The sequence below is a fragment of the Orcinus orca genome, chromosome 10, assembly GCF_937001465.1.
Source record: "Orcinus orca chromosome 10, mOrcOrc1.1, whole genome shotgun sequence".
In the NCBI taxonomy this organism is placed as follows: domain Eukaryota; kingdom Metazoa; phylum Chordata; class Mammalia; order Artiodactyla; family Delphinidae; genus Orcinus; species Orcinus orca.
In genome coordinates, this window is record NC_064568.1 from 1,080,954 (window position 1) to 1,093,198 (window position 12,245).

Consider the following 12,245-nt stretch of genomic DNA (forward strand, 5'->3'; position numbering starts at 1 on the left):
GTTTATACGCTGCACGGAGCTGACCACTGGGTGGCCTTTGCAGGCTGGAGGAATTCTTGCCTTGCTCTACAGATGAGGAGACCAGGGTGCTGGTGGGGCAGACGTTCTCCTGGAGTCATTCAGCCAGGAAGCCAGGGTGCTTTCCTGCGCCACGCGCTCTTGCTGTGTCTGATCTCAAGACCTGTTTAATCCTCTTCAGCACACTTGTTATTTTGTTACGCCCCTTTCCCTGTACCCTGGACTGCTTTCCTTACGAGATGTTTTATTCGTGGCCCTGTGTTGTCCAGCTGGTGCGTAGCATACGAAGTCTCCGTCCCCCCCAGACACGTTCTCTGTTTTTTGTTTTTTGGGTTTTTTTTTTTTTTTGCGGTACGCGGGCCTCTCACTGCTGTGGCCTCTCCCGTTGCGGAGCACAGGCTCCGGACACGCAGGCTCAGCGGCCATGGCTCACGGGCCCAGCCGCTCCGCGGCATGTGGGATCCTCCCGGACCGGGGAACGAACCCGTGTCCCCTGCATCGGCAGGCAGACTCCCAACCACTGCGCCACCAGGGAAGCCCTGTTCTCTGTTTCTGATAGAACTCATTTCTGAGTCTGAAAAGCCCTTGTGTTCCTTAGCAGCCGCTCATTGTGCGGGCACACACAAAGCTTAGGGTTTACTACTTCATAAGGTGCTTATAAGGATTAAAATTCAGATAACGCTTACAAAGCATTTAGCACGTGGCACCAGTAGTGTTATTGTTTATCTTTATTATTAAACATCACTAAAAATTTCTATGAACTGCTGTTCGGCCACGTCATAGTGCGCTATAGGCGCAGAGTAGGAAATAAGTCCCGAAATTCCCTCTTTCTTACATCACTGAATGTTCGTTTTGGAAAAGAAAATTTGGAGGTCATTTCACCCACTTTCCTCATTTTTTGGATGAGGAAACTGAGGCCCAGCTTTCCGGAAGACTTACAGCAAGTTAGTGATATTTGTGTAATTAGTAATGACATTGTGAAACCAGCAAAGAGGGCTGTTTCCTGTTCTTAGTGAATGGGAGTGAGAGAGAAGGAAAAAAAGATGCCCTTTATTTTTGTTTTTTGTTTGTTTGTTTGTTTGTTTTGTAAATTAGAGAGGGGTCCAAGATTCCAAACAGACGTATCATTACCAGCTCTGGATGAGTTTGACCTGTGACCTCACATGGTTTTTGGTTTTTTTTTAAAATATTTATTTATTTGGTTGTGCTGGGTCTTAGTTGAGGCAGGCAGGCTCCTTAGTTGCAGCTCATAGGCTCCTTAGTTGTGGCTCGAGGGCTCCTTAGTTGTGGCTTACCTGCTCCTTAGTTGCAGCACATGGGCTCCTTAGTTGTGGCATACAAACTCTTAGTTGTGGCATGCATGTGGGATCTAGTTCCCTGGCTAGGGATTGAACCCAGGCCCCCTGCTTTGGGAACGCAGAGTCTTAACCATCACACCACCAGGAAGTCTCTCACATGGTCTTAAAGACTGTGTGTTGCTGAAACACAGATCACATTCTTAATGCAGTTTTGCAAAATGTTCAGCCTAGGATAGGAGCCTGCAGAACAGTGTGCGCACAAGGTCCAGGGAAGCAGGGCCCCTTCTCCGCTGCCCTGCGCCCGCACAGCGTGGTGGAGAGTGGGTACTCAGCAAATGTTTCCTCCCTCTCTCCCGCCCATCTCCCCGTCTCGCCTTTGCCCCTGCTACAGGGAAGGAAGGCTAAGCAGTTTGGCCTTTTGGAGATGAGTACAGCATCTCAGAATCGCCTCGCAGCCCCCTGGCGTCAGGAGTGTCCCTGAAGCCCCACCCTCACCCCTGGGCTCTTGGCTGTTGGAGATGGGTCTCAACCCTGTGCCGCTCTTCCTTCTTAACCACCGGCTTTCATGTCTGCAGGAACATCCCTGGTTACGTGTGCAGCCGGGTCCGAGGAGCCTGGCCCAGAGGGCCTCACCTCCACCTCCCTGCTGGACCTCCTGCTGCCCACTGGCCTGGAGCCGCTGGACTCGGAGGAGCCCAGCGAGGCCATGGGACTGGGGACTGGCCTGGGAGCCCCTGGCTCTGGCTTTGCCAGCGAAGAGAGCGAAGAGTCCCGCATCCTGCAGCCGCCGCAGTACTTCTGGGAGGAGGAGGAGGTGCTGAACGACTCTAGTCTGGACCTGGGACCCACTGCAGGTAGCACTCTCCCCTAAGATGTGGGCTGCTCACAGCCGCCAGGAGGCCTGGCACAGTGCCAAACAGCCCTTTCCTCCGCCAGATCATCTCCTCTCCCTCTCGACCCGCGTTCACCCTCTGCTGTCCATCTGCACCTCAAAGCCAGGTGTCTGGGCTCTGAGGGTCTTATTGGCCCAGGAGGCCATTTTTACTTTTGTAATACTTAACTTCTGTGCTCATGTAATTCAGTGTAATGCTTATAGGCTGTGGGGTAAAGAATGTTATCCCTGTCTTCAACATGAGGAAGCAGAGGCTGAGAGAGGTGAAAGCACACCTGAGGTCATACAGCTGTCGAGATGATCAGTGCTGATTCAAGCCGAGGTCTGTCCAAGGTCTCGGGTTTTGTTTGTCTTTTCCCTCTTCTGTGCTGTATTGTCTCTGTTTAAGGTTCCTGGAGGTCAGCAGATCCTGTGTCCCTCCTTGGGTCTTAGAGCCCCACAAGGCATTCTAGGTGCCCTTCCCTTGGCCCTGCACCAGAGCTGGGGTCTGGCTCACAGAGCGAGCCCGAGGCCTGGAGCCAGCAGCGCACGCAGCTGTGGGCTGATCGCAGGTGCAGCAGAGCGTGCTCGCCGTGCTTCCAGCTACAGCAGCTGTGCGAACGTTCTTGGCCGGCAGGAGCCCGTTTTTAAGCACTGGACTGTCAAACTGTGTGTGCACATGCATGGGGTTGGGGTGTTCCAGAATTTAGCACTGATTTTCCTTTTTTAAATATATAGTATTTTGGGGCTTCCCTGGTGGCGCAGTGGTTGAGAGTCCGCCTGCCGATGCAGGGGACACGAGTTTGTGCCCCGGTCTGGGAAGATCCCACATGCCGTGGAGCGGCTGGGCCCGTGAGCCGTGGCCGCTGAGCCTGCGTGTCCGGAGCCTGTGCTCCGCAATGGGAGAGGCCACGACAGTGAGAGGCCCGCGTACCACACACACACACACACACAAAATATATATATATATATATATATATATATATATATATATATATATATATATATGTATATGTATATACATATATATATAGTATTTTGGACTTATGTTCTGTAATTACGAAAATGATACATGAAAACTGTAGAAAATATGACAAATACAAAAATAACACAAGGAAGAAAATCCACCCATGACGTCAGAACTGAAAGATAATTAGTGCTAGTAGTTTGGGGTACATCCCACCAGTCTCTCTTATATGCAGATTGGAATCATTTTTTCCACTTAAAATATTTCTGAAATTTATTTTCACATCATTAACTATCTTTTATAACTTGGTTTTCAATGACTGCGTAGTGTTTCTTCATGTAGATCATGACCCTCAGTATGAAACGGTTCCCTGTTATTGAATATTTAGTTTGTTTCCAGTCTTAATGATGCTACAAATATCCCTATATATTTTTGCACTTTTCTGATTGTTCCTTAGGATAAATTTCTAGCGTAAAATTGCTAGGTCTAAAGATGTATCAATGAGCGTCCCACCCAGAAACAGAAGACACAATCAAAGTAAGGTAATCCAAGGAGGTTGTGGTTTGTTTTTTTGTTTGTTTTTTGACAGATCCTCCTCAGGTTTATTTATACAAATAGCACAGGAGGACACCAGCCCCATGCAGACAGCAGCCCACCGGTCACACCAGTCCTTCTGTCCTCACGTTGGCAGATAAAGGCCTCCACTCTGTAGCCTCTGTGGGGGCCTGGGCACCCTTGGGAGCCGGAACTGGAGCCGCGGCTGCACCTGCCGCTGCAGCCTTGGCCTGGTGCTTTGGCCAGCAGAGCCTGAGACCCTTGGCGATTGGGCACGAGCACGTTTCCCGAGCTTGGGGTGAGCAGTGTAGGCAGGTTGACTGAGCTTGCGGGCGCGGCCCTTTGGGATCTTGGGCTTGACCTCCTCGGGCTTTACGAGAGCCTTGATATCCTCAGCAGCGCACTCACGGCCTTGGCGTTGCTGGCCTGCATCTTCTTCTGGCCCTTCTTGTGCTTCTTGGCAAAGTGTGTGTTCCTCAGGAACTTGGGGTCCACCCCCTTAAGAGATTCGTGTCGTTGTGACTGGGGTTTCTTGATGCCGTTTCCGTGGCATTTTCGGGACTGGTCGTGCGTGGTGTGGTTCTTGGGCTTGGCCACGTTTGCACTGGGGCCCGCGGATCCCGAAGCGCCTGGGGCTAGAAGAGACCAAGGAGGTTTATTTATAGACCAGTGTACTTACCAGGGGATGGCAAACCCAGAGGAGTTCAGGGATGCCAGCAGAGGAGCGCTCAGCGCCCCACACCCACGGGACAAAGAAAGGGACACATGACAGGAGCCTGCGAGGACAGAGGGGTGGGGAGCAGTGGTCCTGACACGCGCAGGAAGAAAGTGGAAGATAGATGCCCGGCCTCTGGCTCCTCCCGTCTCCTGCCAGGGTCCCCGTTGCTCTCCTTCCCCTGCCTCTGTGGAGGAGTCCAGGCAGGAAGCAGGGATGTGTCCCGGTTCGTGTGATTCACTGGGTCGGTCCCCGGGCAGAGGACGGGGTGGAGAAGGGTGGGGAGTGCGCGTGGGAGTGGGTGTATCTGACACAGAGGATGAGGATCTTTGCACAGGCTCCTGTTCCGCATTTCCCAGGTGACCTCCAGAAAGGTCGCTCCAGCTTGCGCACCCGTCAGAGAGGGAAATGCATGCCAGATTTTGACCCCTTCCCATCACTGAATTTTGTCACTTGGAGATTTTTGTCAATTTGATAGGCAAAATTATAATGGCCTTTGATTACTAGTAAATTTTAACTGAAGCATCTGTAAGTGAAACCCATACACACTGAGTATATTATATTCATTGTGACCATTTATCTTTTTTTTTTATTTGAAGCAAGGGCAAGTAAGAGCAGGCTTTGGAGTCGGGCAGATTCCAAAGTTCCAGCACTGCCATTCAGTAGCTGTGTGACTTTTGGCAGGTAACAACCTAAGCCTCAGTTTTGTCTTGTAGGAAATAGTATCACAGTGTCCTGAGGTTTAAATGCAATAGTACGTTTAAAGTGCTTAACACATCGTTAAGTACTCTGAAGATATTAGCTAGTATTATTACTTTTCCTTTTTTTTCTGTTGAGGCTTTAATTTTTTTTATCACTGTACAAATCTTCTTATGAAAAAGATACAACCTTTTGACAAAAATAGAAAATTTTTTTCCAGTTTAGTAATTTTATTTTTATTATAGTAACATTTGACATACATAAGTGAGGATTTTTATAAGCTTGGACAGTCTTTCTTTTGAAATGTTTTCATGTGTTTTTCTTTATGTTTAGAAAAGCCTGTCCCTCCGTGAGATAGACGCTCGTTTATGTCTTGTATTCTTTTTCAACTTAAATTTTACTTGTAACTTGCTGCCAGCTGTCATCTGTTTGCGTTGTGGTGTAGGGTGAGGATCGAGCTCATCTCCCCATGTAGCAGGCCTGTAGCTACAGCAGTGTTCCTTGATAAATCTGTCCTCTCCTCGTTGAAAAGAAGTGCACTTTCCCCTCGCGCTAGACAGTGCTGTGTATTGGGGTCTTCCCTTTTGTCCAGACTCGTGGGATTTTAGTGTGAGAGTAGCCGTCATCGTTCGAGAGCCTCGGTCTGGAGGGAGCAGCTGTGTGCCACCTGTCCTCGGATCCCAGTGGGATGCCCCTGGGCCTGGATGGGCTCCGTTTCGTCTGCCCACTGCCCCACCCCCGTGCATCCCCCCTTCTTTTTCTCTCATGTCGTTTCTCTTCTCCCAGTGGCTTCTCTGGGGCTCACTGAGTGTGGCCAGGTCCTCATGCCAGCTCCATGCAGGTGTGTTTCCTGTGTCTGCTGTTCACGCCTGATAGTTGGGGACGTGCATGCCCTGGGAGTGGGGGGCGGGGAGGGCTTAGTCCTTGCTCCTTTCCTGCTGCTCTGTTTGCCCACCGTCCTGCCCTTTCCTCAGCTCAGTCTTCTCCAACACCCCGAGGAGATGTGTGCAGAAAGGGGGCCAGGGAATAAAGGCCAAACGTCTTGGCGCTGCAGAAAACGCCCCTGACAGTCTGGCCCAGCCTTATCCCCGGCCCCATCTCCTCCCCTCCTGCGACTGCATCGTCTCATTAGCCTGTTGTCCGCCCTGCATGGCAGACGTAGGACTGATGCACAGGGACGCTAAGTGCTTTGCCCAAGGTCACCGCTGGTGCTGGTGCGCGATGGGGCTGCATTGAGAATCAGTGTCTTCTTACTGACAGTGGCTCAGGCCCATCCCCCAAGCCCGCGACGCCCTTATACCCAGTCCCACCTGCTCAGCGTGTTCCTCTCCACCCCGACTGCCTGCTGGGCTGTGTCCTGCTTCAGCACTTATCTGGAGAGATGCGGCCTCTGAGAGGCTCTTCCAGCTCCCCCAGGTGACAGGGCCACTGCAGGTGGCTGGGCTGGTGGTGCTCTGGCCCAGGGGCTGAAGTCCAGTCTGTGTACCTCTCAGCAGGCCCTGGGCTGGATGGAAGGCACACCGTTTCCTAATTCATCCGCCAGTGGGGACGTCCTTGTGCTGGCGACGGCCCTGAGGTCAGTCTGCTCGTTCCTGCCTCCGTCTTCTCACAGCGCACGATGCTGTGCTCTGAGGACGCGACAGAGGCAAAGCGTTCGGGCTGTGGGGCTGATTTGTACAGGAAGGGATCGTGTGTGCCGCTCCCCCCCGCCCTCTGCTCCCAACCTGGGAAGTCAGAGGCTTCCCGCCAGGGGTCTCTGGGAGGAGGGAGGGCATCACTCGTGGCGTTTGCTGCTCAGGTCGGGGGGGGACAAAGAGAGAGGCCTGCTAAGGGCCTGCCAGGGTGGGGAGTCTGCCCAGAGTTCAGTGCCAACCTAGCAGGCCCCTGGGGACGGGGGTCGCTCCATGCAGCAGTGGCTGTGAGGGCTGGGGGCCGTACTGCAGACGGTCCAGCCCCAGGGCAGGTTCTTTAATAACCAGGACATCCGACCCAGGAATTGAATGCCAAGTTGTGCCAGGCGCCAAGTCAGGTGTTGTAGAGTGTTCCCTCCTTTAATCTTCAGAGAAACAGTTAAGTCTGTATTGTTACTCCCACTGGACCAGTGGACAAACTGAGGCTTACAGAGTTTGGGTAACAGCTCCATGAGCGTAAGAACCAGAGTTTAAACCCGAGTTGTCAGACTCCAGAGCCTTGGCTCTTTGTGTCGTGTTGCCTCTCAGCTCAGCAGTTTTACTGGAGACCAGCAGTAACGTCTTCGGTTTTGTGTAGGACTTACCACCATTTTTTCATAGCGTTTTCTCTTTGCTTAGCTCACCGAACTTCACAGCCGCTCTGTGGGGTCAGCAAGGCAGCACTTACTGTCTTTGCTTCACACGTGGTGAAACTGAGGCCAAGAAAGCTTGTTAGCTTTGCCCGAGGTCACACGGCTTGTGTGCGGCAGAGCCGAGTCTGGGCTCAGGGCCTCCCGAGCAGGTCTTGCCCTGAGAGCACATGGGTGGTGTGTGTCAGAGAGGAACCAGTGCCTCTGATTGTCACTGGAGCCCTGTTCTGCGTCTCCTTCTAGTTCGTTGGGCCTGGAAGAACTGGAGCTAGCACCTTTTCCTCCTGTAGCAGCGATCCCTGGGGGCCCGACGGCAGAGCAGCTGCCTGGCCAGTGATGAGGGCCGTGACCTTGTGTGGGTCCCTTTTCTAATCTTGCCTTCAGTCTCCTCATCTGAAAGTGAGACCATGGGAGTGATAGATTGAAGTCTTTTCCAGCTTTAAAATATTATGATTCTCTGACATTTCGGGTGGGAAGAGTGGTCTGTACAAAGTAGGGAAAAGAAATGGAACGTAAATCACCACTCCCGGCTAATCAAGCCAGCCTGAAGCCTGATCAGTTAGTTCATGGAAAACTGCTAGTGACTCGGAATAGTTTCCCAGGTTACCTCTCCATCCCCAAACTGCCCTGCTGCCGCCTCACCCCTTTCACTTTCCAGTCTCCTTAGTAACATTCTCTGCACGCAGCCTTCATCTTCCCAGTGAGCAAGCTACTTAGTGTGCTACAGGACAAGAGATGACTCTCTGGAACCCCAACTCAAACAGACCCACAGACCTGTGTGAGAGAGGGGTGTGTATCGGCTTGTAAGGGATCGGTTGTTTCCCGCCCAGGCAGGTGGGGTCCAGGTGTTGAAACGGCATCAGAAGCTGCCTCAGCCCATCGTGCTTTGCGTCCCCTCGTCGGTTCACTCTTAGGCGGTCGTTCTCTGTGGTAGCTGCGCGAGGCCCTCCATCACTCTGCTGTCATCCTCCTGTCACTTAGCAGCCCCAGCACTTCTGGGGAAGACTCAGGTGGAGGCTCATTGGTCTGGTCTAATCTGGGTCCCGAGTCCCCACGGCCCCACACTTTGGGACCAAGAAGAGGGAAGGAGGGCCCCCCAGAGGAGAATCAAGGTGCCATTAACAGAAAGGGGGATGAAATGATGGCCTCGAGTAGGGTCATTCCTAAGTGCTTACGTTTCCTCAGTCATCGTCACATACAGTTCTTTTTTTTTTCCCTCACGGCGACCTGATGCAGCCTTAAAAGCAGCCTGAGTATCTCTGTCTCATGGCGGAGGCGACTGGCTTAGGGAGGTTCACGGGTGGTTTGAGGTTGTGCGGGTGATTGGTGGCAGAGTGGCTCTCAGCTCTGAGGTGTCTGCTTCAGGACCCGCTCCTTCTCTGTGTGAGCTCCTCCCTCACGGTACTTCAGTTACTGTTCGTCTGGAGTGAATTTGTGGAAACCAGATCATCAAAGCAGCTGTCTGCTGGGGTGTGGAAATGGTTTCAGTACAGCGGTCTTGTTGGGTCGTATCTGTTATGCAATGATTTGACCTTCCGGGTCACTGCCCACACTTCAGGCATGTTTCCTGACAGTAGCACTTCAGCTGGACACCAAAAAAAGAAAGGAAACGCAAAAAGCTCCGTATTTTTGATTTACGCTAGTAAGTTTCATCGTATGAAAGTCAGAAACATGCAACAAGTTACAAAAAAATTCATAACTCCATTACCAACCCAGAGTCTGGGCACAGCGACATTCTGGTGTGTCTCTTACTGGACTTTCAGATAAAATACGCTTTTATGAAAAATGGAATTCGAGGGCACAGATCTTGCGGTTTCACTTACGCACATCTTTCCCAGGCAGCAAACACAGTTCTCCAGCCTCAGCTTTGAGGCCGAATTGGCATCCCAAGTGTGGATGGGCTGCCCCTGCCATGTGAAAGCAGGAGCGTCCCGTGAGCCGTGCCCTGACAAGAATCCTTGACACTGAATCGTCATGAGCGTCCTTAATTGTTGCCTTAGCGTGCGTTTGTGGAAGACAAGTGACAGGATCAGGGTGTTTGCCTTCACGGCTTTTTGTTCATGCTTTCCCCTCCAGACTGAGGCCCGATTTCTGCTCCCATCAGCAGCAGGTGGAGTGCCTGTTCCCGTGCCCACCCGGTACCGAGTATGGTCCTTAAATGCACTCCTGTGTTGTCAGGTTGGAGGTCCAAAAGGTTTATCATCTGGTTTAATTTACATTTCTTTGATGACTACTGAGGCTGACCATTAAAAAGGCATGTTTAATTTACCGGAAGCTCCCCTTGCGCCTCTGTTTTATACAAATCTGTTGTGAATTCTGTGAGTGTTTTTGTAAATATTAGCGGTTGGCTGGCTGGCTTGCGTGCTGCACTCGGGACAGTTTTCAGTGATTTGACACTAACCTAAAGGGGTGTTTAACGTGATCTTTCGAGGCCAGTGGCCCTGATGCCTGTTTTAATTCCTTGTCTTAAAGAGAGGCATCAGTTCATTACCGTTGCAGCTGAGGCCGAAGGCCACATGAGAGATGGCCACCCTGGAAGGCAGAAATAACGTCCGGTGCAACCTTGATAAAAAGGGAAAAAGACCTACAAAACTTGGGTGACATATTAGCAGGAAAAAAATGCGACATGATCTATTTAGGGAACAAAAGCCAGCACTGTAGTGAGATTAAGAGAAAAACAAAAAGGCCTAGACGCAGCTTACGTGCCGACACTGGGTGAGTTAAGAGATCTTCCTTTACCCTCTGATCCGTTAGCCTCCGGTTAGTCAGTCGTGTTCAGTGTTTAACAGTCCCTTCACCAAACATTTACTGCATGCCTACTCTTGATTTCATGACCACCTTAAAACTGGCGAATCCAGAATTTTCACAAGAGGAGATAAATGACAAGGGGAAGGGTTGAGAATAAGGAATAATTACGGTTATGTAGCCCCAGGAAAAGAAGGCTAAACTGGGGCAACTAAGAGAATATGTAGGGTTTTTTCCCCCTGAGGAAGATGCTTCCCAGGTTCTCCTCATTTAGCAGATAAAACAGAAATGGGCTTAAGTTGTAAGCGAACCATCCCAGTTGGGTTTAAGGAAATTGGGGAGAAAAAAAGCCAATGACACAGAAATGTCTCCCTAAGGAGGCCAAGACATGTTCTTGAAGAAGATTGCAGCCCATTTTTCTAGACGTTGTCTAAAAATTCCCTTCCGAATAATTTGCCCTTATGCATACATAATTCTGCCATTTACAGTCTGTACAGTTTTATTTGTGTTGTAATAAAGATAAATAAGAAATTCGCTCTATTGAGTTACCATTAAAGTAACTTACAGCAATGCCATCATGCCTCGGCCAAGGGCCAAGGCCCATCAGCGAACCTCCCAGGTCCTTCTGCTGTCAGGACCCTGGACTCCTCGGGGTCCCGCCGCAACTACACCTCAGCACACACCCGTGTGCCTGGCTGTGTGCTGAGCTCTGGGATGCAGAACCTGCACGTGACTTTCAGGGGAGGAAAGAGTGCCTCGGTGGGCCCAGGGTTGTGCATCCCTTATGTCATTCATTTTAGCCTCACGTTCCAGAGTGGTGGCTGTGCGGAGCCCCCGGGCCAGTCACCCAGAATCCCAGCCCCCCTTGCAGAACTCTGAAGCTTGGCCCTGGCTCTTACATGTCACCCAGGCTGGTGACCGAAGCCCAGCTTCAGAGGATCGGGACCAAGGGGATGATGCTGCTGCGTCAGCTGAAGCTAGCTCTGGCGCTGCCTGGCTGACCGGGAACGTGTCTTGAGAGACTGGCTTCGACCACACGAGAACCTGAGGTTGGCAGCTTCACAGCTGCAACAGGTCTGGGCCTCACCACGCAGAGCAAGTGTCATCCTTTCTCTGAGCTTTGCTCTGCATCTGTGAAAGCAGGGCTGTGGGCCTGCTGATGTCACAGGACCCCACTCTGGAATGCGCAGGCCTGACGTTCCCCAGGGCTCTGGGGAAGATGTCGTTTCCAGCGGAGCCACTTGGGCGTGCTGTTGCTCCCCGCACTGTCGGCCGGTGTTTCAGGCAGGGGAGCTGATGGGGGCAGGTGCATTGGACGAGGTCCCCGGTGGGCCTCTGGTATCTCAGGGATAGTGAGGGCACCTGGCTGGCTGAGCCCCGGGCAGCGTGGCCACTCCTTGACCCTCCACCCTTTGAGGCCAAGCTGGAGCCTCCGCCTGGGGGACCTGCTCTGTGAGGGACCTTTACTGTCTCTCCATTGCCCCCGCTGTGACCGCCCTCCGGGGCACAGGGACAGGCTTTGACTTGCTTTCAGGCTGTCGCGAACGTGTCTCCTGGGCATCTCTGCTTGCTCACACCTGTGTCCAGATATGTGGGGTGTTTGTCCCTGACAGGCTATTGGGGTTTGTGGAACCCTACTCCAACGCCTGAAGCAGGTGGAAAAGGAGGGCAAAGCCTGGGCTACTAGCAGGATGGAGCACCACTCTCCACGTCCACGGGGCTGTCAGTGGACAAGTGTCTGGTCTGGTGTCCAGGATTTGGGGCATCAGGCCATGCTTGATGCTGCTCCCGGAGACGGGAGCGCTGGTAGGGGCCACCTCGCCTGGGGAGGAGACCCATTCCCTCCCTTCATCCTGCAATTTCTGGTGCATTTTCTCCATGACCTCCCTCTAGCCCTACCCCCTCCCTCCAGTCCCCTCCTCCCCCTCCCTCCAATCCTCTCCCCCTCTCACCAGTCCCCTCCTCCCTGTCCCTCCATTCCTCTCCTCCCTCCCTCCAGTCCCCTCCTCCCTCCTCCCAGCAGTCCCCTTCTACCCGCTCCAGTCCCCTCCTCCCTC

The 12,245-nt window shown here is 52.2% G+C and overlaps 1 protein-coding gene and 1 pseudogene across 4 annotated transcripts in view; one reads left to right on the forward strand and one right to left on the reverse strand.

Annotated features, from left to right (window-relative positions):
* The window catches only part of PODXL2 (podocalyxin like 2), a 40,871-nt gene that overhangs the window by 12,992 nt on the left and 15,634 nt on the right, over positions 1-12,245 (forward strand). For all 4 annotated transcript variants that reach the window (XM_012538933.3, XM_049715522.1, XM_049715523.1 and 1 more), the window contains exon 2: positions 1,892-2,170. In XM_012538933.3, coding sequence (XP_012394387.2) covers positions 1,892-2,170 — 279 coding nt within the window. The remainder of the gene's footprint in view (positions 1-1,891; positions 2,171-12,245) is intronic.
* LOC105748859 (60S ribosomal protein L29-like) lies at positions 3,755-4,384 on the reverse strand (annotated as a pseudogene).